At 45.1% G+C, this 26,230-nt stretch overlaps 1 protein-coding gene across 7 annotated transcripts in view; it reads right to left on the reverse strand.

The window, feature by feature from the left end:
- SH3KBP1 (SH3 domain containing kinase binding protein 1) overlaps positions 1 to 4,867 on the reverse strand; it is a 340,925-nt gene extending 336,058 nt beyond the window's left edge. For 2 of the 7 annotated variants that reach the window (XR_007132781.1, XM_047764115.1), the window contains exon 1: positions 4,557 to 4,861. Coding sequence is in view for 5 of the 7 variants with exons in the window: in XM_047764115.1 (XP_047620071.1) it covers positions 4,557 to 4,560 (4 nt within the window). In the remaining 2 variants the exon portion in view is untranslated. Of the gene's footprint in view, positions 1 to 4,556 lie in introns of all 7 variants that reach the window. The other 5 variants (XM_047764118.1, XM_047764112.1, XM_047764122.1 and 2 more) reach the window with 4 other exon arrangements.
- Between the last annotated feature and the right edge of the window lie 21,363 nt (positions 4,868 to 26,230).

Raw genomic sequence — 26,230 nt, forward strand, 5'->3', positions numbered from 1 at the left:
TGCGTCACTTAGAAGAGCATCTTATTTTATGACCAGAGTGCCCGTGGACCCCCGCACTCTGGAACCCAGTTCCCTCTTCTTCAAGGCAATGAGGTTCTACACTTGACCACGCATCAGAAGTCCCGGGGGGCAGGGGGCAGGGCTCATTGATACACAGATTGCTGGGCTCCACCCCCTGAGTTCCTGACTCAGTAGGTAAAATTGGGGCCCCAGAATTGGTATCTTTCCAGGACCCCCAGAGGCTGAGGCTGCTAGCCCAGGGACCACATTCTGAGAACCACAGTATTAGTGACCTTCCTTCTCTCACAGTGAAAGGATTCCAGTACTTTCCTGCCCTGCATCTTTCCCATTAAGAGCAATGCTATTTCTTGGTTCTTGGCAGCTTGCTCTGTTCTTCTGGATCTCTTCCTGAGAACGGCATGCCAGTTGCCCCTTCTGCGAATGCTGAACCACAGTCCCTAGACTGGAGATGGCCAATATCAAGGAAGTCGGCCCTGAATATACCTAGACAGCCGTTCTCTCCCTACCACCATCGCCTACTCCCTGCCCCACTCATCGTGTAGTTAACTCAAGACAGAGAAAAGTAGCCCCCAGCATCTGTCGGGAGCTGGCCGGGCCCTCTCCTGCTGAACGTAAGCGATTCCCCAGAACCCCAACCTCACACAAGGTCACCGTGTGACCAGGATGGAACAAGACAAAAACAAAGCCACTCCGTCATCATGTCAGAACACAGACAAAGCAGGAATTTGTCCCAACCACCAAAGTCACCCAGTGTCCCTGGGTCCTGGCTCCCCTGAGCAACTGCTGCTCCTTCACCAAACCGAGGCTTTGTCTGGTCTTCCAGCTTCTCAATGACATTACTAAGCCACCAGGTCAGGGCTCACCGGTGCTTCCTGATGGCACCAAACCAGAGCAAGGCTCGGCTTCCTTCAACGCTGCACAAAGCACCTGACCCAGGCCCCAGTCCTACGTGTGGTCCTTCCCTGACCGCCCCCTACAAGGATGCATTTTTGGCTGGCTGTTCCCCTACAGGTGTCCCCTACGGGGCAGGAGCGGGGGGGGGGGGGGGGAGTGGAGGGTGGTGACGGCTCCTACTCAACTTTCAGATTTCCAGGCAAACACAATCTACTCCAAGACACTCTCCTTACCCCTCTGCAGCCTAAGTCAGACACCCCTCTCTCATCTCCTTGAACACCACTCACCATGGCTTATAATGACATATTGGCACACGTACTGCACTCAAATCTGCCTCTTCCACTAGACCAAGAAGCCCAAGCCGGCAGGTCTGTGTGTGCTGTGTGCCTGTTCCTAGCACAACACCAGGCACAAAGCAGGTCAATAAGTACTGGACAGATGGATAAATGGATGAGTACTGACTACGGTGTGCAACCAACTTTAAAACAATTACGAATACGAGAGGTGATGAGAGAACATCAGTAACACAAGAAGAAATGAAGGGGCCAGAGAAGGAACAACCAAGGTCTGTTGCAAGCAGGAGGGTAGCCAGGCTTTGCCATAGACGGAAAGGGGGAAGGGAAAAAGGTCCTGATCAATAACGGTGGAGCCTTTTCTTCCATTTCTAACTCGAGCCTGTCTGTGGAAGCCAACATGTTATGTTCATTTTCGCTTTCGTTGATTCAGCATAAAGCGGTCTACCACCACCAATACAATACCCTGCTCAAGACAGTTCGAACTTTGTTGTTACTCTGGAATTCGTTAAACAGAAATCCTTTGCTGGGCTTGCAGATCCTCCACGACTCACAGATTTCGGTTGTAATAATATTTGTGCAGTTGTAATTACAAGAGCCTTTCCCTGCATCTGGCACTGAGGGCATCTCCCCGAAAGCTCAGAGGGCACATTGGGAGTGGGCTTTTGTAAGAGGCCATTTCACAACTAATTGACTTCATTTCAGGGCTGGGGATTTGATGCTTTTCAGTTGTTTTTGAGATCAGAGACTACGTAACAGGTTTATTGTGTTATCCATCAACGGAAAACTGACTATCGGGCCCAATAAGAATGCAAGTGTATCAAATTGAGAAACTGGCCAAATCTCCTGAAAACCAAAGAGATACGGAGGAATGGGGAAGGGCCATGTGCCTGTGTGTACACCTGCTTCAGAAACAGCAGGTTTCTCTTAGGTGGCTCCATCAAGAGACACACAGAACCAATTGTTAAACACCTGTACTTCATCACAAATACACGGTTGAAGATGCTTTAGAAAAAAGCACATGATCTTTAGCCCCAAACAACCAGGAGCATCTCAAATCCCACTCTAAACGCCAGAATAAATCAATAAATGAAAATCATTTGCGGTGCCCCCTCCCTTTTGTAATGGTTACAGTATTAAAAAAAAAAAAAAAAAAGATCAAGCCTGAAAGGACTATTAGCTGCAGAAACATTCTCTAATTTTCTCAGGAGGTTCTGGATAATGAAAACAGTTCAGATTTGAGTGATAAACAGGTCTGTTTCTTCTTTAAACAGAACTCCGTCCTCTTCCCACTGAAATAAAGAGAGCACAGACCGGCCACAGGAGAAGACATTTGGAGCTGATTTCTCTTTTGCGGGGGGCAACCCTCTAGGTGATCCACATAAAACCAAAGGTGATCAAAACAACATTTTTGGTTACCTCAGAAGAAACCCATCTGTTCTGTTATGAAAGTGATGGGTGATGTTACACACTTCGTTCATGAACTAAATCATCTTATTAGGTGCCAAAGCAGAACAAGAGTGCCAAGCTAAGTGTTTTGCCTTCCACAGAGTAAGAGGGTTGCCTACTCCATCATTCATTCATTCATTCATTCATTCAATAAATATTTATCTAGGACCTGCTCCTTGCCAGGCATAAAAAAAAAAAAAAAAAAAAAAACTCTGCAGAACAAAACAGTACAACACAGCACTGTGCCCATGGTCATGGAGCTTACAGTAGGGGACAGAAAAGTTAAACTCAAACAAATACGAAACATTGTTTTGTTTTTTGCTTTTTCTTTTTGGGGCTGCACCCACAGTATATGGAAGTTCTGAGGCTAGGGGTCCAACAAGAGCTGTAGCCAGCGACCTACACCACAGTCACAGCAACGTGGGATCTGAGCGGCGTCTGCGACCTACACCACAGCTCACAGCAAAACCAGATCCTTAACCCAATGAGCGAGGCCAGGGATCGAACTCGCATCCTCATGGATACTAGACGGGTTCGTAACCCACTGAACCATAACGGGAACGCCAAAGAGTGCTTTTCTTTAAAAAATGCTATAGGAGAAAGAGTATCAGAGAGGAACTAATTTAGACTTGGGGTGGTGCAGGGATCAGAGAAGGGCACTAAGAAAAAAGTGACATTGAAGTTGATGGTCACCACTTTGGAAAAGGAAAACCATTTTTGACAAATAACCACAAATAGGATTTTATCTTTGCCTGTCAACAACTGACAGGGTTGAACCCCCTCTTTTCCAGTGAATCTGTCTTCACAAGCCTCCTGAGACTGCTGGCCAATCACTGTCTGACTCACCTACCTGAATCCTATGACCTGAACACAGAAAGGCCTCACTTCATTATGATTTATTATAATCTACAGTCTTTCTGTGCTTGGCCTAGAAACACCCCCAAAGTAATCTGCCAGAGGCATGAAAAACAGACTGGCTGCCAGCAAGAATATTACCTGGGTGGGCCAAATGTTTAATGGCTCCAGCAATCTCAAGTCCAATGCCCAATAAAGTGCCAGGTCTTCTGGGCAACGTGCCTCCAATATTCTGGGGTTTATACCAGGTGGGATCCAGGGGGCCTAACAGTTAGTTGCCTACTTGGAACTGATCTTTGATCAGTAAATCAAGGACTGGGTCACCGTTTCCAGTTTTAACCATCCCTGCAGACTTAGAGGGTGAGGTAAGTGGCCTTTGAGCATCACCGAGGGGAGAGCTTGCCAGGCTGGAGAAAGGCAGGCAGGCAGAGAGGGGGTCAGGGCCAGAAAGGAGAGGGACGCCAAGGGAGGCTGGTCTGGCGCTTGGGACCCGAGGACCGCCCGCCAGGTCGGGTACTGGGGCGTTTCCCGTCCCCCGGCCCCCCCCCCCCCCCCCCGGCAACCACGTCAGCCCCCGGCAAAGGCACCCGCCCCCACCTCCGCTGCCCTGAGACCCCGAGATTCGAGCTTCCCCTGCGGCGAAGCCAGGAGGGCACCTCGAGCCCGGCGCAGGGCCGGAGCCCACCAGCTCCGGGTACGCGCGTCCTCAGCGCAGAGGAGGGAGCGCCGGGGGTGAGAAAACGGCCAAGACAAAACTCTCCCCGCCCACCCGAAAAGCCAACCACACCCCCTACATCCCTCAGCCCAAGGCGGCCCCCGCGACCCTCCGCCCAGGCCCCCGCGGGGTTCCCGTCGGCGCCGAGCAGGCTTGGCAGGGACGCGGGCGAGAGTGGGAGTGAGTGGGGGTGCGCGAGGTAGGCAGGGTGCCCACGGCGTTGTCACCCCCCGGGGCCCTGCCCCCGGGGCGCCCTCCTGGGCTCCGCGGTCCCGGGACAGACGCGCCGCCCCCAGGCTGAGGTGGGCACCCGGGCGCCTCCCACTCACCCATTGGCGCTGAGCCGGGCCGGGCCGCCGAGGCAGCGTGAAAGTTAGCAGAGGTGGACGCGGGGCTCGGGGCGCCGAGATCAGGGCGCGGGAATCCGGGCGCCGGGATGTGGGCGCGGGAGTCGGGACGCGGCGGCGGCTGGGCCGGCTTCTTTCTCGGTAGCGCGGCCGCGGCGGCTCAGCGCCGCCCGCTGCTGCCTCTGCTGCTGCTGCTGCCGCTGCTGCCCCGGGGCGACTCGTGCTGCTGCTGCATCGCGGCCCGCTGCGCCCGGCTGCGCCGGGTTTCCTGCTCCCCGCGAGTGGAAATTGCGAAAAAAAAAAAAAAAAAAAAAAAGCGCCGCCCAGCCCAGCGCCCGGCAGCCGCGGCCGCGCCGCCCGCTCTCCCCTCCTCCTCGCTGCCGCTGCCGCTGCCGCTGCCGCTGCCGCGATGCTCCTGCGTCTCCGCCTGCCGGGGACGCGCGGCCGCCTGGGCGGGGGCGGACCAGAGGGGCGGGGCCCGATGGGGCGGAGCCTTCGAGGGGCGGGGCTAGCGCCAGGGGTATCCCTCTGTCTACGGCGCTCGGGCGCCCCCCTCACCGCCCGCTAGGGAGGGACCCAGCTCCGCGAGGCCGCCCCCCACCCGCAGCGGCTTGGCTAACGCCCCGGGAAATGCCGCGAGACTCCTCGAGACCAGAGGAGGGGAGGGAGGGTCCCAGGGCGGAGCGGGGGGGGGGGTCCTAGTGATGGGGCACGTGGGAAAAGAGGTGGAAGGAACCGACCGGAGGGTGCGACGGGAGGTGGAAGACAGGCTGGGGGAGGGGAGCCCATGGGCAGATGAGGGGCCGAACACCTGCTGAGGGTGATGACAGGTAATCCTGGGGTGTCGAGGCAACCCAGAAGAAGGCTTCCTAGCGGGGGCCGTTGGGAAGAAGAGGTTCACCTACGGAGGGAGAGAAATACTATGTCCCTTCAGTGCAGCGTGGAAACCACAGACCAGGTGCAAGTTCGGCTTGTGAGATGAAGATGCAGAAAGAGAAGGGCGCAGCGAGGCAGGGGGGCTGCATTACCCTACACCGATCTTCGCAGAGACCCTTAACCCCGCACCCCCATGCCTGGTCCAAGTGGGGTTCATTTGCTCAGCAATGTTCCTAGGAATCCACTGAGGTAGTCCCTCCCCATCAGGCATCATTGTGCCCTATAGACCCCCAGACCTGGGCAGCCGACTCTTGAGTGAACACTAAAATAAAAATAGGGACTTTGTGGTAATTCAAGGGTAACTCAGAAGCTCCTTTTTTGGGTCCATTCCACACCACACCTTTTGCCATACTCTGATAGCCACTGCATTCACTTACCATCCCGTTATTTTCTTTTCCCTTTCCACCATCTGGTGGTAGGAAGAGATAGTGAAATAGATGGGAGACATTCAGGAAGAGAGAAAATAAGACAATAAAGAAATTAAATCTTTTTAAGAAATTAAATTATTGGCCCCTGAAAAAGTGGAGGCAGCTGAGAGTAGGTGCATCCACGTGTGATAAATAAAAGCTGACCACCACCCTACCCAGTATAGGACTGTCTTTATACCTCACCTAGAACGTTGGAGTAACTCTTGTAAATTGGTTACATCCTGGGATTACTGCAGAAAGATGTTCTTATAATTGTTTCATTAGCTTTAAAAAAAAAAAAAAAAAAAAACCTCAAAGTCAGGGACTTATTAACAAGAGATCAGTAGCATCGTCTTTCTAAATACGTTTCATGTGTGTCAGGACAATCTAAACAGGAGACTCATCAAGGGGCAGAAGACCCATCCAATACAGCTGCTGAGAAGGTGGTAGTAATATCAGTGACAGACTCCTATGCAAGGGATTAAAGAACATGGAAAATAAAAACCTGAAATGTTGACGTCTCAGATGAATAGTCAATTACACCTGCTGCAGGCACCATGGCATCTCACTTTTTTTTTTTTTTTCAGGAACCCCATCCAGAAAAACTAGTCTGTGGCCTGTCCAATTCCAGAAGTGATTCTCTTCACCAAGGCCGGAGTCACTGGGTCACCTGATCCCTCTCCTGAAGAGACTCAGACCCCTGAAACTGCCTGGACATGTTTCACCGTGGAAAGAGCTGAGCTGGACTTATAGTGGACTAGCATGTGGGGCTGAGGATTCTTGGCTGGCTGGGCCGTGCATTCTCAGGGCAATGGGTCCAAAGTCTTTGAATGTTGCTGGTGATACCCACTGTGGCTGGAGTTACCTGGACATCGCAAAGGCCGGTACACCTAAAGTGGCAAACTGGTGACTGAACTCTAGAGGCCTGAGAAAAAGAAGTCATCAGCTTGTCTTAATGTCCCATTTAATCTTACTCATCTCTCTGTCCTACTTGGATTAGACAGTCGTCTTTACTTCTTCTCCCAGTTTCCCACTGGCGAAGACAGATGACCTGAACTTTTGTGTCTTGTTTTGGCTCTGGTCTATTTCAGGACATACCTTTTCCTTCTTGAACCATAGTCCTTTGTCCCTGCTCCTGGATCTGGGTATGCTTCCTGCATGGACAAATCTGTCATTTTATCACAAAAGGAAAACTGATAGCAAGACAAAGTTTTTGAAGATTCCCGAGCTGTGCCCTAATTTCAATGCCTTAAGTGAAGTAAGTTGTATCAACTCTATCCAAAACACTATGGACATTCTGAGTTGCTCCAAATTACAAAGATGTACATTCCTTCCCCTTCATCCTCCTCACCACCCCCAACACACACACACATTTATTGTTTGGTTCTTCTGAATTTTTCCCTATTGTCCTTTTATTCCTCCTTTGAGACACTTTTGCTGACCAGCACAAGGGAAGTTAAAATCAAGAATTAAATCCAGCTTATGACAAGAATAGACGGAGAATTCCTCATCCTTCCTGCCTCTTACAAGAGTATTTTTTAATAGCAGAGTTAGTACGCTATTTCGAATGTGTGAATTCAGCTCACAAATATGGCTAGAGAAATACAATTGTATTTAATATGGGTCTTTGTCCCATGAACTCCCATTCCTTCCAGAATAAATGATGCATTTTGAGGAATGGAGAGTAGCTCAACTGTCACACCTAAAATGATGTCACATGACTGAAAAGGCCCCACTGTGTGGCCTGCTGGTGGTAAGAGTTTGGGTGCAATGGAAGGCAGTTATCTCTGCCTGTGTGGTGCTCACAGCCTGTCATGCACAAGCTCTTGGACTTGACATCTGTAATTTGCATGTGATGAATGATGCTTTGCTTTGATAACCTTTAATACTATCTTTACATTCACATAAATTACATGCAGAGTGCTTTACAAAAGAAAGTCATCATCTAATGCTTCTGATGAGTTTTATGGAGAAATGTAAAAACTTCATGGTGCCAGAAAATAGGAAGTGCTCATTAAAAATGATGGGCAGGTCAAAAGGGCACAGAAAGAGCTCCCAAAGGCCAAAGCCGGAACAATCCAAGTAACAATATAAACAATGATTTTATTGGAGTATAATCCAAAGAATAAAAATCCTGTCTTTGGCGTTCCCATTGTGGCTCAGCGGGTTAAGAACCTGATGTCATCTCAGTGAGGACGCAGGTTCATCCCTGGGTTTAGGATCTGGCATTGCCGTGAGCTAGGGTGTAGGCCCTGCAGCTGTGGCTCTGATTCAGCCCCCAGCCCAGGAACTTCTACATGCCATAGGTGCAGCTGTAAAAAAGAAAAAAAAGAAAAAAGCCTGTCCGAAATCCTTATGGATATACATAAATAAGTAAGTACATATATCAGGAAGAGAGGCCAAGTCCTCCTTACTCAGGAATTCCAGGTAATAAATGTAAAGAAATATGAGAAAGAGAAAAATCACCAGTGAGACCACCACAGTAATGTTTGTTTGGCTGGTTGGTTGGTTTTTATTGTTTTGGTTTTTGTTCTTTAGCTGCATGCGTAACCCACAGCAGGCCAGGGATTGAACTTGTACCACAGCAACGACCCAAGCCACAGCAGTGACAACACCAGGTCCTTAACCTGCTGAGCCACCAGGGAACTCCACCACGGTAATGTTTAATGTGGACACGATCCCCCTCAAATTCTCAAATTGGTGGGTAAAATTTAAGAGAAAGCCTGCAGATAGCACAGAAAGCGAGTGGTCAAGGCTCCATGCTGACAGTTTTTGAGACAGGATTTTCCCGCCTTCCTTTGTATCATGTATGCTGGGTTAAAAGTAAATCATACAGATCAAGCCACAGAAATAACTTCTTGCTCTATCCAGTGGACCTAGCTTGATAACCACTCATGGACTGACCCATTCAGTTCCCATTTTCTCTTTCTTTAATGAAGTCTCTGCAACAGATCCAAGAGAACTGGTTTTACCAGCGCTACGGAGGTAAAAGCTAGTCAAATCAGAGAAGCAAATCGTTTATAAGACTAAACTATGATAGGCTTGCTTTGTAAAGGAAAACACGATGGAAGTAACTAGAAGGTAAAATGTGCTTTCCCATCAGGCTAGAAAACTGGACTAGGCGTTCTTGTTAACAAATCCAAAGAACGCCTGAGTAATTGACTTCAAAGGCGGTCACAGGAACTTGCATCCAAAACACATAAGGAGTTCCATAGTGGCTCAGTGGTCAACAAACCCGACTAGTATCCATGAGGACATGGGGGTTTGATCCCTGGACCCACTTAGTGGGTTAGGGATCCGGCGTTGCCGTGAGCTGTGGTGTAGGTCGCAGATGCGGCTCAGATCTGGTGTTGCTGTGGCTGTGGTGTAGGCCGGCAGCTACAGCTCCGATTCGACCCCTAGCCTGGGAACCTCCATATGCCATGGGTGGGGCCCTAAAAAGACAAAAGACAAAAAAAATGAAAAAAAAAAAACACCCAAGAAGAGCCTCAGCATAGAGACTATCTTGCTAAAAACCTTCTGCATCTTTATCACAGTACTGCTCTGTCTAAGAAAATAGAACAGAGAATAGTCCTGGGAGATTAACGAGAACTATGGTTTCTACTATTTTCTACCTACTCTACTAGCCCCTTCCCCCTAAGATTACACGGGTCCTATGTAAAGAAGAACATTTTCACAGTTAAAAAGTGCATCAAGTGGTATTCCAAAACTCCAAAAGCACTGAATGTTAATGCAAGTCATATGCGTGAATTACACATTGTCATAAATATATACAACTTTAAATAGAATAATTGGCATTTAACATCAGAATAAACCATCCTGACAGGCCAGTTTTTAAGGTGGGAGCTAATCAACAATAGAGGGGTTTTGATCTTACCGGTCATGAAGATTTAAAAGCAGGGATTGCTGTGCAAAAGTAGTTTCCCTTTTCCCTGACCTTCCAGGAGAAGTTTAGCTCAGAGGCCCCGCCACAGACTGGGCTTCTACTGGCGCTGGGTCTCCAAAATGTGCGGAGGTTAGCCGCCACTCCAGGCAGAGGAAAGAACGCGTGAGAATGTGCAGCGTCTGGGGAACAGATGATGTGGCAAGGGGTGGGATGTCTGGAAGGGGCGGGAGTGTGGCCAAAAGTCGGATTGCAAGCATCTCTGTGCCAGGCCCAGTGCGGACGCGACCCTGCTGACAATGGGAGGAGCACAGGTTTCCTAGCAGACTGATTTCAGGAAGGTCACTGAGCAGCCCACAGACGCGGGAGTGGAGGAGGGAGAAGAGCCTGCAAGTGGGGGACATGGACAGGTCAGAGATATTAAAGGCGAGCAGTGTGATGGCCTTGACATGACCATGAGAAGAGATCACATTCTAGAGTCATTTATGAACTGCATCTGACAGATGTGGTGAGGCAGTGCATCTGGGGAGAGGGTACGGAACACGACGGAGGATATGGAGAAATATTTCGTTAGCTGGTTTGGAAGCTGAGTAGATGGAGAGATAACCAAGCGGAGGAGGAGGCCATGGGGGTGACTTTACTGGCAGCATAACTTTTGGATGCTCTGGGAAACCAAGCAATAGGTGCAACTCCTTTGATTGTGATACTCGATGTATTTGCCACAGTGGGGAACCCAACCCGCCCTGTCTCCAGGGTCTGCCTATGGGCAGGGCGAAACGCTTTCCTAGGACAACCTCTTCTTATACAGAGCCAGGTCCAATCAAGTTCCCCTCCTCAAAAATAATTACAGGCCAGCCAGCGGCAAAAGTGGAAAGTAAATCGAGTCTACCTTGGTTCGGCTTTTTGTTTGTTTTTACTTTCTTCATTTTTTAAATTGAAGTATATAGTTGATTTACAATGTTGTGTTAGTTTCCGGTGTACAGCAGTGATTCAGTTAGACATGTATTTTTTCAGATCATTTTCCATTATAGGTTATTATAAGATACTGAATATAGCTCTCCGTGCTACACAGTATATCCTCGTTGCTTATCTATTTTATGTATCGTGGTTTGTATTTGCCGATCCTATACTCCTAATTTATTCTTCCTCCACCTCCTTTTTGGGAACCATACATTTGTTGTCCATGTCTGTGTGTCTGTTTCTGTCAGTGGTGCCGGGAAAGCTGGACAGCCTCATCTAAATCAATGAAATCACAACACCTCCTCACACCACATACAAAAATAAACTTAAAATACATTAAAGACCTAAATATAAGACATAACACCATAAAACTCCTAGAAGAGAACACAGGGAAAACATTACCCTACTTAAATCATAGCAATATTTTCTTAGATCAGTATCCCGAGGCACAAGAAATAAAAGCAAAAATAAACAAATGGGACCTAGTGAAACTAAACACTTTCGCATAGCAAAGGAAACCATCAAGAAAACGAAGACAACCAACAGAACAGGAGAAAATATTTGAAAATGATGCAGATTTCCAAAATTTATAAACAGCTCATCTAAACCAATATTGAAAAAACAACCCAATCAAAAAATGGGCATAAGCCCTCATTAGATGTTCTCCAAACAAGACAGACAGATGGCCAACAGGTACATGAAAAGATGCTCAACATCACTAATTATTAGAGAAATGCAGATCAAAACCACAGTGAGTTATCGCCTCATACCAGTCAGAATGGCCATTATGAAAAAGTTTACAGGAGTTCCCGTAGTGGCTCAGTGGTTAACGAACCTGACTAGGATCCCTGAGGACACAGGTTCAATCCCTGGCCTCGCTCAGTGAGTTAAGGATCCAGCATTGCCATGAGCTGTGAGCTGTGGTGCAAAAAGACAAAAGACCAAAAAAAAGAAAGAAAAAGTTTATGAATAATAAATGTTGGAGAGGGTGTAGAAAAAAGGGAACCCTCCTACACTGATGGTGCGAACATAAATTGGTGTAGCCTCTATGGAAGACAGTATGGCAGTTCCTTTAAAAACTAAAAACAGAGCTACTGTATGATTCAGCAATCCCACCCCTGGATAAATAAAGACCAAAACTCTAATTTGAAAAGATACATGCACCCCGATGTTCATAGCAGCCATAGTTACAAAAGCCGAGATATGGAAACAACCCAAATGCCCATCAACAGATGACTGGTTTAAGGAGATGTGATACATACATTCAATGGAATATTAGTCAACCATAAAAAGGAATGAAATGCCATTGGCAGCAACATGGATGGACTAGAGATTATCACACTAAGTGAAGCAAGTCAGACCGAGAAAGACAAATATTATATGCTATCACTTATATGTGGAATCTCTAAAATAATACAAATGAGTCTATATACATCTTTGGCTTTGAGTCCCCTTTTGGAGTTTTTTTCATGGGCCACAGTGGGATTGGTTTGTTTGTCTTTTGAGGGCCACACCTGGGGCATATAGAAGTTCCCAGGCTAGGGGTCGAATCAGAGCCACTGGTGCCAGCCTACACCACAGCCACAGCAACTTGGGATCCGAGCCATGTCTGCGACCTACACCACAGCTCACAGCAACGCTGGATCCTTGACCCACTAAGGCCTGGGATCAAACCTGCATCCTCATGGATACTAGTAGGGTTCATTAACCACAGGGCCATGACAGGAACTCCATCATAGTGGTTCTTAAAGTGTGAACCCTGGAGGAGCAGCAGCAGCAACAGCAGCTGCTGCAGTGGCACATGGGAATTTAGAGGTGCACACTGTGGACCCCTCTGCAGAGTTTCTGAAACAAGATGGGTGGGGGGTGGTCATCTGAGTTTGAACCAGCCCTCCAGGGAATTCCGATGCAGCTCAAGTGTGAGAACCTTGCTGTACCTGAGCTCCCCAGAGCCCAGATGACCTGTGTGGTCATCTGACAAATTCGTTGATCCTCAGTGATGAAAAGGGGCTCAAGGGAGCTCTCAGTAACACACACCTCTGCGCCAATAAGACCTATTTGGTGTTTATTATCATTAAAAAGGTAATACCTGTTCAAGACTTGTGGTTAAGGGGGAGGGTGGATGGGGGAGGGATGGAGTGGGAGTTTGGCGTTGGTGGATGCCAACTATTACATACGGGATGGATAAACGATAAGGTCCTACCGTATAGCACAGAGAACCATATTCAATATCCTGTGATAAACCATCATGGAAAAGAGTATTTTAAAATAATATAAAAGACTGAGTCACTCTGTGGTACAGCAGAAATAAACACAACATTGTAAATCAACTATGCTTCAATTTTAAAAAGTCATATCTGTTATTTTTTAATTGAAGAAAACCAAAGATAAACTATAGAAGGCGAAAATCTGCCGTAAGTTCACCATCATTAGTTACTTCAGAGATAACTGGTGATCACTGTTAACTTCTGATGGACTATTCCTTCAGGCATTTTCTAAATGTGTAATGATACCAAGATACATGAAAATTGCCACAGCCTTTCATTGTTCGTTTGTTTTGAGTTGCTAACCCTCTTTAGTGTTCCAGTGATAGAAACTGAGCACCTCGGGAGAGGAGGACTTTTTTTCTTGGAGGATTCCCGAAACACCTTTTCTTTTTCTCCTAAATTCAATTGTGAAATATTAAACCTATCTGGAAGAGGACTTTATGAGAACATATTACATAATCTTCTCGGAAGAAATTAGAATGCCTGATACAATTGCTTAAGGAATTCTCAGATGCTCTTGAATGAGATGAAGCTCTTTTCGGGGAAAAGAGCTACCTCCCCACCCAGCCACCCTCTCAGCTGCCCTCAGATCTGGTCTGGTGACCTTTAGCCTGACAGCCTTCTCCCTCAGGCGATCCAACAAGGATCATCTATCTAACCAGTTCCTTCCCCGACAAGGTCCTGACCAAAGGGCAATCTCGAAAGGAAAGTTTGCCAAATGTTCATAATTAAATTTTTGGAAAAGGTTTATATACACCTCAGTCTCTCCTAACCGTGAACAACACAAGTGGCCTATCAAATAGAGACTCAACCTTTTCTTTTTTTCTGAGGGGGGGGGGTACTAAAATTTCCTTTATTTATTTATTTTTTTTAATTTTCGGAGGCATGTGGAAGCTCCTGGGCCAGGGATCAAACTTGTGCCACAGCAGCAACCTGAGCCTCTGCAGTGACAATGCTGCATCCTTAACCACTGTAGCACAAGGAAACTCCCTAAATATTTCCACCTTTTCTTAGTGCCCAAAGAAAGGAGTAAAAAGGTTCAACCTTACACAGAAATACAGTGTGTTAGCTATCTTTTGAAAAATCTATCTTAAGATAATCCCTCCCGTTTATGGAGGAGTGGGCAGCTGTGATACGCTTTTATCCTCTTTTCAATTCTCATGACAACAGTGGAAGTTGTCACTCTCCCTATTTTATGAGTGAGGAGACTCGAGTTCAGAGAGGCTAAATGCCCTTATGTCCCTTGGCAGGAGAGAGGCAGGTCGTCTGGCAAGGTAAAGACGGCTGTGTCTGATTCCCTTAGAAACTACAGAGTCATCGGAAGGGGAACAAAGCGATCCAGTTTTTTTTTTTCATGGTTGAAAATTCCTGTTCTATGGCCTTAATGTAAAATTTAAGTGGATGCTTGGAATGAAATTTCTACATATACAAAAGACTTATGACATGACACCAAGTGATAAAACCCGAAATACCTATCTTCACATACCTTTTACTGACAATCACATTTTAACTTAGAAAATACTTTAAAAGCTTTGGCAGCAATACTCCAAAAGGTTAAAAGCTCATCTGGAATCACATAGCTGTAGTTGGTTCTTTCCCGTTGTATTTTCTGAGCCAGCAGCGAATGCAGGTGCCCGGCCTGAGGATGAATGATTCAGGCTTCACTTGGTACTAACTGGGACACCATCTTGGGAGCATTCTGAACATCGCTGTGTCTCAGGCTCCTCATCTGGAAAATGGGTTGGCATGAGGCTATAAGGGGCTAATGCTTGCCAAGTGCTTAGTGTGATGCCTGGCATTGCTCCAGATTTTCCTCAATGACCATAATTTTAGTAATGAAAAAGTTTGCTTATAAAAGTTGTTATATTATCTCATAGTTTTCCTTATTTGAATATCTTAGAATAAATAATGACTATAATTGAACAAACAAACATTCAAATATTATTATTCCAGGAGCTTAAAGTGAGCATCTACTCTGACAATTTGTAGCAGTCTTGTGTGTGTGTGTGTTTGCCTTTTCTAGGGCTGCTCATATGTGGCATATGGAGGTTCCCAGGCTAGGGCTCTAATCGGGGCTGTAGCCGCTGGCCTAGCACCAGAGCCACAGCAACGCAGGATCCGAGCTGCGTCTGCGACCTACACCACAGCTCACAGTGATGCCGGATCCTTAACCCACTGAGCAAGGCCAGGGATTGAATCCGCAACCTCATGGTTCCTAGTTGGATTCGTTAACCACTGCATCACGACGGGAACTCCTGTAGCAGTCTAAAGAAATACACATTTCTAGTTCTTCCTAGCACACTGGCTACTTGTGTCACCATCTTTCCCCCTCAAATACCAGAAAGATGATGATAAAGGAATAAAGAGGGACTCCACCCACGACGACAAGGAGAAGAGGAGAGGAAACAGCCTAAGACTAGGCATTTCAAGGTGATGCTGGCATTCAAAAGGCAGCCCGGGAAGGGTATGAGAGGTAGCAGGAAGCCACCAAATAGGGGTCTGCAGCTGACCCCAAGAAGGGGGCACTTGGGCTGAGCAAAATTCAGGCAAGACTCAGGGCTGTGGTCAGGGGGACAGTGTCTCCCTTAGTATACTGAGTGGCTGGACTCTCAGTCCTCTCCTTACCCTCCTCCACTAGACATGAATCCCAAGACTTTCCGGAACTCTAGTGACCGAGCTACAGGCAGGGGATAGGAGGCTCCCTCTCCAGAAAAATCAAAGGGGCCAAGAACAGAGATTCCCCAGATGCAGATGCACAAGAAACTGAAACCAAACACTAGTTCCCTGGTGATTGTGGAAACCAGACATGTGGGCGGATGGGCTTCACAGTGGCTTCCTGTTAAGCTGTTGAGAGCAGTTTGCCACTGTAAACTGGAGCAGTTGGTGGGAGAATCTCCTTGGAGATTCTTGAGAATTGCTGCAGCATCCAACTGTGGAGTTTGGGGCCAAGGCATTCAAGTGTCTGCTCCTCTGACCTCTTGGGCAACATCCCTGACCTCTACCCTCACCACCCCCTCCAGCTCTTCCAACCCCCAAGCAAGCCCTTAATTCTACCTCTGGTCTTTTATATCTGAAACATGCAGCATGACTTGTGTTCTGCTGATGGACCCAGACTGATAGCAGCTAGGCAGAAGGCCTTCCATTTCCACCCTTGGTCCTCCTCCAGCCTGCTCTGGGCATTGGAAGTATGGATGGCTTTGTGTCAGGTTCATCCAGTGCAATGCACCGGCAGGGATGAGGAGAGAGAAGTCAGGGGATACAGTCCCTTCACGCGCCCCCCCTTTCATGTCACTGACTGGCTGTGTCCTTGTGCTGAAGACCACAGCTCCTGCCCCCTGCCCTTCCCCTGTGGAGACCTGGTGGAGTTCCAAACATGACTCCCTCCTTCTGCCCTTGGGCTACAGCATACTTATTTAGTCTTTGCTGTTTCCCCTGAACCCTGCCCACCTTTTCATAAATGATTCCTTATTAAACCCTTCTCAATGGCCCACTTTAAGGGCAGCACCTGTTTCCTGCCAGGACCCAACTGACACTGCTCCGTCACCCCTCACCAGAGCCCTGCCAGGCTCTCAGGATGGCCAAAAGGCTTTTAGGTGGCTCAGTGTTCAGTACCAACAGTCAAAGATCAACATATATTTCAGAATCATTTCTGCTGTGAAGGAAAGAGACAGAAACATACCAAGAAAAAGGAACTAAGGGGAAAAAACAAGTACAACAGGAACAGAAGATTTATCAACAACCAAAAACACTAAAAGATTGAAATGACCTTAAGTGCCCACCGATGGATGAAAGGATAAAGATGTGGTACCTATATACAATGAAATACTACTCAGCCACAAAGAAGATGAAATCTTGCCATTTGTGACAACGCGGATGAGACCTCAAGAGTATTATGCTAACTGAAATAAGTCAGATGGGAAAACACAAATACTGCATGATTTCACTCATATGTGGAATCAAAAAAACAAACAGGAAAGCAAAATAAATGAATAAATAAAACCAAACAAAAACAAACAGAAAGGGAAAACAGAGTAGTCATTACCAGAGTGGGAGGGGGGAGGGCAAAATGAGTAAAGGGGGTCAAGTGTATGGCGATGGATGGGAACTAAGGTTTTGGTGGTGAGCATAGTGTAGGGTGTAAAGAAGTAGAAATATAATGCTGTACACATGAAACACTGTTATAAACTAATGTTACCTGAATAAAAAATTTTTAATAAAATAAAATAAATATTATATAAGGACCAAAACAAACCTGAAACAGTGAAAGATCCTCAGAATGTTGAGAAGATTTTCCATCCATAAAACAAGGACAGGACACAAAAACAGAGAGACAGAGAAAGGGAGAGAGGGAGGAAGGGAGGGAGGAGGGGATAGAGAAGGCAAAGTTCTTGCAATCAAAGGAAGATAACTTGGAAATATAAAATATGATAGCCAACATTTTATAAATGGAATAGTAGAGTTAGATAAAGCCAAGGAAGTCTCCCAGGACGTAAAATAAAAGACAATGATATGGAAAATAGAACAGAAAGGATAGGAAATAAAGAGAATCAGTCCAGAAGGTCCAATAGCCAACTTACATGCACTCCAGGAAAAAAGTAAATGAATAAATGGAAAGACTGCAATTATCAAATTAATAATACAAGAAAATGTCCCTAAATTGAAAGACAATTGTCTCCAGATGGAAAGGGTCCATCAAGTGTCCAGGACAATGAATGAAAAAAGACGACACAAGAGGTCACACCAAGACATATTCTCATGAAATTCAGAACACTAGCGATAAATCCTAAAAGCTTCCATAGTGAACAAGCAAGTTGCTTAGCAAAAGGATTAGGGATCAGAATAGTATGAGAGTTCTCAATAAGGTCTCTAAAAGTTGGAAGATAATGGACCAATACCTTCAAAATTCTGAGAGTAAAGGATCCACAACCTAGAATTCTACACTCAGCCAAACCATTAATCAAACATGAAGGTGGAAGAATGACATTTACAGACATGCGAGGACTCCAAATGTATGCTTCACATGGACTCTGGGAGGATGTGCTCTAGCATAAAAAGGAGTTCACTAAGAATTTGGAAGACACGAGACCCGGGAAGCTAAAGGTGCAACCCAAGAGAGCAGTGACATGGACAATCCTGGGATGACTCTGTAGCAAGACCAGTGGTCAATCAGTTCAGCTGAAACAGCATGGAGAGCTCTAGGAGGCAGATCTGATTTCATTGAGTATGTGGAACATGTTATTGATAGCTTCTGGCAGATGCAGTGGGCAGAATAATACCCCCCAGCCCTGCAAAGATGCTCAAATCCTAATCCCTGGAACCTGTGGATATGTTAGATTAGATGGAAAAGAGGAATTAAGGTTGCTCATCAGCCAACCTTGGGAAGGGGAGAGGAGCCTGGTTTATCCAGGTGGGCCAAATATAATCAGAAACGTCCTTAAATAGGCAACAGGGAGGCAAAAAAAAAGAGCCAGAGGAATGCAGCATGAGAAAGACCAGCTGTTGCTGGCTTGGAAAATGTAAGGGGCCTGAGGAATGCAGGCAACCTCTGAAAACTGGAAAAGAAAGGCAATGGGTTTTTCCCTAGAGCTTCCAGAAGGAATGCAGCCCTGCCAACACCTTGTTTTAGCCCAGCAAGACCCATTTTGGACTTACTGTAGTAGCAATAGGAAACCAAAACAGGATTTGAACGAGTGCCTGAAACTAAGCAAATAAGAAAATCAAGACACTTATTAATATCAGGAAAAACAACAAGTTGTAAAAAAGAAAACAATCTATAGTATAAACTATGTGGGTCATAAACAGTATTTATGGGGTCCTATAACATAAAGCAATTAATATTGATTGACCAAAAAATATGATAATATAGTGGGAGATTTGGGGGTTGAAAGTTGGGGAGACTAAGGTAGGCAAGTCAGAGCCTCATCTATTCTAAGGGGAGCCAGATAGATAGCGCCTAAGATTAGTTAAGTCAAGAAATAGCAGTTATGGGCGTATTATATAGATATAGGGAAGTAAATCCAGAAGAAAGAGAAGATTTGAAAGTGGGTTCCTCTGGGGAGTGGAACTGAAGAATACAAGGGAGTAGAGCAGGCGTCCACTCAAAGCGAGATAAGCCTTATTTAGGACAACTGTTTGCCGGTTTCCTGTCACCACTCCAACAGATGACCAAAAACCGAGTTGCTTAAAACAACACAAACGTAATATCTTACAGTTGTGGAGGTCAGAAGTCCAAAATGAGTGTCAGTGGGCTGAAATCAAGGTGTTGGCAGGGCTCAGCTCCCTCCAGCAGCTCTAGAGGACAATCTCCTTGCCTTTTCCAGCTACTGGAGACTAGAGGCTGCTGGCGTTCCCGAGTTCGAGGCCCTTTTCCAGGAAGTCAGCAATTACATTTCTCTGGACTCTGCTTCCATCATCACATCTCCTTCTGTGACTATCATGTCTCCCTGTTTCTCTAATTAAAAAAAAACCCTGGTGATTACATTGGGCTCACCTGGACAAGCAAGAACATGCTCCCCATCTGAAGATCATTAACTTAATTACATCTGCAACATTTCTTTTGCCAGGTAAAGTAAGGTAATGTAGTCACAGGTTCCGGGGATGAGGACATGGGCATCTTTGGTGGACTGGCATTATTCTCCTCACCCCAACATGTCTGCATTTCTTAAAACATGAACTCTTTGACCCCAAAATTCTACTTCTAGGAGTTAATGCTACTGGAAGAGTCATGTGTACAAAAATTTATGTTCACAGACATTGTTCAAGATGCTTAAAAACTATAAACAAATACCTGTTCATGATAAATAGGTTTAAGGTACTGATATAAAAAGACTACTCCGTAGCAACTATTTCACCATAGGGCTTTACGGTGAATAGAAAAAGATGTTCACTGTATGCTGTGAAGAAAGAAAAATACAAAACGGTAAGCTCACAACTATCTAATGCTTATTTTTAAAAAGTGGGGGTGTATTATGTGTAGAAAAATGTGTTTTATTATGTATATATTTATGTACATATATATGCGAGTTTATAGAGAGAGAGAGACACCGAGACAGACACAGTAGAAAAATGCGTGTGTGCACATACACAGTGGGTATATATATGCCAAAAGTCCACAGGATTGAGACCAAACTGTTAATTCTGGTTACCACTGAGGGGTGGGAATATGGTAAATTTTAATTTTATTCTTTATACTTTCTAGGATGTTTTCCATCATCAAGTATGCATTAGCCTTATAACCAGAAAAAAAGTTATTTGTTTTCATTTTGTATAAATAAATATAAATACATATATATATATTTTGCTTTTTAGGGCCGCACCTGCAGCATATGGAAGTTCCCAGGTTAGGGGTTGAATTGGAGCTGCGGCAGCCAGCCTACACCACAGCCACAGCCATATGGGATCTGAGCCACGTCTGTGACCTACACCACAGCTCATGGCAACATCTGATCCCCAATCCACTGAGTGAGGCCACGGATCAAACCAGCGTCCTCACGGACACTAGTCAGGTTCATTACCACCGAGCCACAAGGGGGACTCCAGTAAATAAAATTTTAAAACGAGAATCCGAGGTCCTAGAAACTAACTCTAGCAACAGCTAGAGTGATCAGAGACTATATATGTAGCAGTTAGCACAATTAAGAAAAGATGGGAATTCTCTTATGGTGCACTGGGTTAAGGATCCAGCATTGTCTCACTGCAGTGGAGTGGCTCGGGTCACTGTTGTGATGCAGGTTTGATCCCTGGCCCAGGAGCTTCCATGTGTGGTGGATGCAGCCAAAAAAAACAAACAAAAAAAGATGTCGGCCACCCTTATTAATTAACACTCTCTAAATCATAGTTGGTCTACATGTGCTCTAGAAGTATGCTGAAGACATGACCACAAATCTCTAGGTTTTGTTCTCTTGCGATTCTTGTTTGGTGCTAAGGTCTGCGAGGCCAGAACATTGAGGTGGGTGCTGAATCTCAACTGGTTTCCAGGCAGCAGTAGAAAAAGACAGCTCCATTCCCTTCCTTGCCCATTAGGTGGGGCAAGAAAGCTTTAGAAAAGTGCCCACCAGCTAAAACATGAACAGGAAGACACCAAGTGGCAGGGAGAAAAACAGGTAGAAGGGTTCAGAAGTCATCCCTGTCCATTTGGGAGGCATGTGTGCTAAAATTTTTCTAGAATGTAAACTATTTCCAAAGAGTTTTCTAGAGAATACCAAATTAAGGGTCTGAAAATGTTTCAGTACCTGACCATCACACCTGCAACCACAACAAAACAGAAACAGACTCACAGATACAGAGATGTACACTCAGATATAAACTAGTCAGGTGACCAGTGGAGAGAGGGGAGTGGAGAGACAGGGGTTGATGATTAAGAGACACAGGCCACTATGTATAAAATAAATGAGCAACAAAGACATATTGTACAGCACAGGGAAATAGAGCTATTATTTTATAATAACTTTAAATGGAGTAGAATCTATAAAAATACTGAATCACTATGTTATACACCTGAAACTAATAGAATACTATAAACTATACTTCGAATTAATTAAACTCTCTCTGGTTGAAATGCAAATTAAAACAACACTGAGATACCTACCATATTTTAACAGATCAGATTGGCAAAAATTCTAAAGCTTGTCAATACACTCCACGGGCCAGAGTGTGGGGAAACAGGCAGACTCCAGCACTGCTGGAGGAAATACTAACTGGTACAACGCCCGTGGAGAAGAGCTGGCAAAATCTAAGTATATTCCATACACAGTTTATCCTTCTGCCCGACAATCTCACTTCTTGGAATTTACCCCAAAGATTCCCCAAGAAGATGAAAATAATTATGCACAAGGTTATTGATTATAGCATTATTGGTAATTGCAAAATATCAGAAACTACCCAAGTGTCTGAACATAAGAGTGTCATTGAAAAATGGCACAGGGACAAGTGGAAGACTCTGCAACTGTAAAGGAAGAGGACAATGTCACAAACTGACCAGGAGTGATTTCCAGATTTCTTATATGAAAAGAGCAAAGAGCAAGGGAGGATATGGAAGATGCTTCCTTCTGCGTAAGGAAAAAGGGGGAGATAAGAGAACATTCATATATCTGCCTATCTTTACCAGAAACACAGGAATGAGGAACCAGAAGTTTGTCATGTACAAGGACTGGGAGGGAAGAATGTTACAGGAATATGGGAGGGAATGACACTCTTTGTGTATCTCTTTGCATGGTTTTGATTTGTGGAAGTATGTTAATGTTCTACATATTCAAAAAATCAAATCAAACAGAAAAAGGATGTAAAGGGGAGGAAGCCAAAACTGAAAGCCAATTGAAAAAAATACACCCAACTGTATTTCAAATGAACAACATAACCACACCATGGAGGGAGGGGTAGGGAAGACTAATCCGAGTAGTTTATGTATTTATCTTGATGCTTTTTGTCTTCGGGTGTGAAGGGGTAGAGAACAGCAAAGAAAACCTCAACTGTTGTATAGGTTTGTTTCATGTAGTGGTATGAGAAAAGCAATTCTGAAGCTATTTTAAATGTACTGAGGGATTGAGCGAGTGATTACATTTATTTGGTGTTCGCTGTACAGTTGAAAATTGACAGAACACTGTAAACCAGCTATAATGGAAAAAAATAAAAATCATTATATTAAAAAAAAGTATTTGGAGTTCCCGTCGTGGCGCAGTGGTTAATGAATCCGACTAGGAACCATGAGGTTGCGGGTTCGGTCCCTGCCCTTGCTCAGTGGGTTAAGGATCCGGCGTTGCCGTGAGCTGTGGTGTAGGTGGCAGACGCGGCTCGGATCCCGCGTTGCTGTGGCTCTGGCGTAGGCCGGTGGCTACGGCTCCGATTCAACCCCTAGCCTGGGAGCCTCCATATGCTGCGGGAGCAGCCCAAGAAATAGCAGCAACAACAACAACAACAAAAGACAAAAAAAGACAAAAAAAATGTATTTGGTGTTGGGAGCCAGGTTTGTCACTGTGGAAGAAGGGACATACAAATATGAAATAACAAAGGCAAGGAAGAATCCTATGAGGGTGGATGGGAGCTATCGCTGTGACGTCATCATTTCTAAACTATGTCTGCATATATAATATGCTTGTATATGAGTGTGTGCATTTCCTAGCCATGGCTGCTTGAAAGGGCTAAGAAACAAAGTCACCCCAGTTGCAATGGGCACTAGTGCCCAAATCTTGGTCTCTAATACTGTTTCCCACTAAAAGGAGTCAGGGCACCTTGGAGAAATAGCCAATTTCAAGACTGAGGCAGGGAATGACCAAGATGAGCCTGGATCATCTTCTTATACCATAAAGTAAGGAAGTGCTAAAAACGACATAGCAAGAAGACATGGCAATCAGCTCAAAGGGGCTCCCACTGGCAAAACTTGGATAATTTGAGCCCCAAAATAATCAAGGATGATAATGAATCATAAACCACTGAAGAAGTAGGAATGAATCTATACAGTTAATGAATGGACATGAGTTCCCATTGCAGCTCAGACGGTTAAGAACCCGACTAGTATCCATGAGGATGTGAGTTTGATCCCTGGCCTTGCTCAGAGGGTTAAGTATCTGGCATTGCCACAAGCTGAGGTGTAGGTCACAGATGCAGCTTGGATCCTATGGCACTGTGACTGTGGTGTAGGCCAGCAGCTGCAGCTCCAATTTGACTCCTAGCCTGGGACCTTCCATGTGCTGCAGGTCTGGCCATGAGAAAAAAAAAAAAAAAAAGACGACAAATGTGGAGTTCCTGGTGGCCTAGCGGTTAAGGATCCAGTGATCCAGTGTTGTCACTACTGTGGCACAGGTTTGATCCCTGGCTTGGGAACTTCCAAATGCCACGGGTGCAGCTTAAATAAATACATAAATGGACAAATAAACAGGAGAAAAGGAAGGAGTCTTGTTTACATGAGAAAGCCAATGCCAGCTGGTAAGCTGGAAGGAGTACTAGAGTTGGAAAATCATTATTTTGCAGCCATAACTGTGAAGACTGCTATAAGACAAGAATCATCAATAAACACTAAATGCATGGGGCAATTTTGATGAGGAGCAGCATTCTCTAAAAGTCTGAAAATGTCTCCTCGGATTGCCTATTTATTGCAAGGCAAGGCCCACCCACCTCCCAAAAAAAAAAGCCCAGTAATTATATAGTGGAAAGAATGGACAAATCCTTAACCAGACGATCAGAATTAACATCCTCAATGAGAGAGAGATGGACATGTATGTGACACCCTGGGAGGAACACGACATCACTTAGTTACTCTGGCTGGAAATGGAGCCCTGCTGACACTTCAATTGTAGCCCAATGAGACCTATTTGTACTTCTGAATTCAGAACTGTGAGGCAATAAATTTGTGTTATTTTAAACCACTAAGTTTGTGGTAACTGGTTACAGCAGCATTAACAACATTAGCAAAGTAATACACTTGGAAGAGGGACCAAAACTAGATAAAATACTCCATAAATGTTAAATTTTCATATATGTATTTAAATATATATATATATATTTAAGTGATTCACAATATTATGTTCATTTCAGGTGCACGACAGTGATTTTTATACATTACAAAATTACCACCACTATCAATGTTACTTTTTTTTAGCTTTTTTTGATGTTTTCAAAAATTTGGGGGGGCATTCCTGTTGTGCCTCAGCGGGTTAAGAACCCAACATAGTGTCCGTGAGGTTGCAGGTTCAATCCCTGGCCTCGCTCAGTGGGTGAAGGATCCGGTGTTACCACAGGCTGCAGTGTAGGTCGCAGACGCGGCTCAGATCTGTCGTGGCTGTGGCTGCAAAAAAAAAAAAAAATTTTTTTTTACTGATGTTCCGTGTTGTTCTCTTTATTTTTATTTTTTCCATTATAGTTGATTAAGTGTTCTTTCAACTTCTACTGTACAGCAAAGTGACCCAGTCACACACACACACACACACACACACACATATATTCTTTTTCTCACATTATCCTCCATCATGTTCCATAACAAGTGACTAGATATAGTTCCCTGTACAGGATCTCATTGCTTAACCACTCCAAATGCAACTGTTTGCATCTATTAACCCCAAACTCCCAGTCCATCCCACTCCCTTCTCCTCCCTCTTGACAACCACAAATCTGTTCTCCAAGTCCATGAGTTCGTTTTCCTTGGAAAGGTTCATTGTGCCATATATTTATTAGATTCCAGATATAAGTGATATCATATGGTATTTGTCTTTCTCTTGCTGACTGACTTAGTATGAGAGTCTCTAGTTCCATCCATGTTGGTGTAAATAGGGCCGTACCTGCAGCATATGAAAGTTCCATATGAGGTCAAATTGGAGCTGTTGCTGCTGGCCTACACCACAGCTACAGCAATGCCAGATTCAAGCTGCATCTGGGACCTACACTGCAGCTCACGGCAACGCTGGATCCTTAACCCACTGGGCGAGGCCATGGATCAAACCCGAGTCCTCATGGACACTAGTTGGATTCGTTACTGCTGAGCCATGATGGGAACTCCAATGTTCTATTTTCTGAGCTAAGAGAATGTCCTTGTTCTTAGGAAATCTTCACTGAAGTATTTAGAAGTAAATGAGTGCATGAAACCTACTCTCAAATGATTCAGAAAAAAAATTGTGTGCCTATGTATGCATGCACAAACATGCCCAGAACAAATGATAAAGCAAAGGAAAAACATTACTAGGTGAATCTGGGTAAACGGTGTATGGATAGTCCTCATACTATTCTTGCAACTTTTGCAAGTTTGAAATTATTTTCAAATAAAAAAGTTGGACAACTGGTTGAAATGTATGATAATGTCACCTGTTTCTAAATTCTGTAGAGATGAAAAATGATTGAACTACACTGTGTCTTCTTGGAAACAATGATTAATTATCTCACATCCCCAATATTAATCTATTTTAAAAATATGAATTTTCCTAGATTTCATTGCTCTTTTTAACACCTACAATATTTACTGAGGACTGCTCTGTGGCTGGGAGCCTCCAAGCTTAGCAAGTGTAAGGGAAGTTACAAGATACCTGCTCTTGAGATATAAAGAATCTGTTGTGGTGAAAGGTGGACTAAAATATTGGTAGAAATGTCTATCTGGAAAAACAGGTAAAACTTGGACTGGTGGCGAGGAGGGGAGAGGCTGTGGAGGAGAATGAAGAAGCCAAGGCTGGAAAGCCCAGTGAGGTGATCAATGAGTTGACCTACCACCTAGCACCTCGCACC

The sequence above is a fragment of the Phacochoerus africanus genome, chromosome X (genome assembly GCF_016906955.1).
Source record: "Phacochoerus africanus isolate WHEZ1 chromosome X, ROS_Pafr_v1, whole genome shotgun sequence".
Taxonomy (NCBI): Eukaryota; Metazoa; Chordata; class Mammalia; order Artiodactyla; family Suidae; genus Phacochoerus; species Phacochoerus africanus.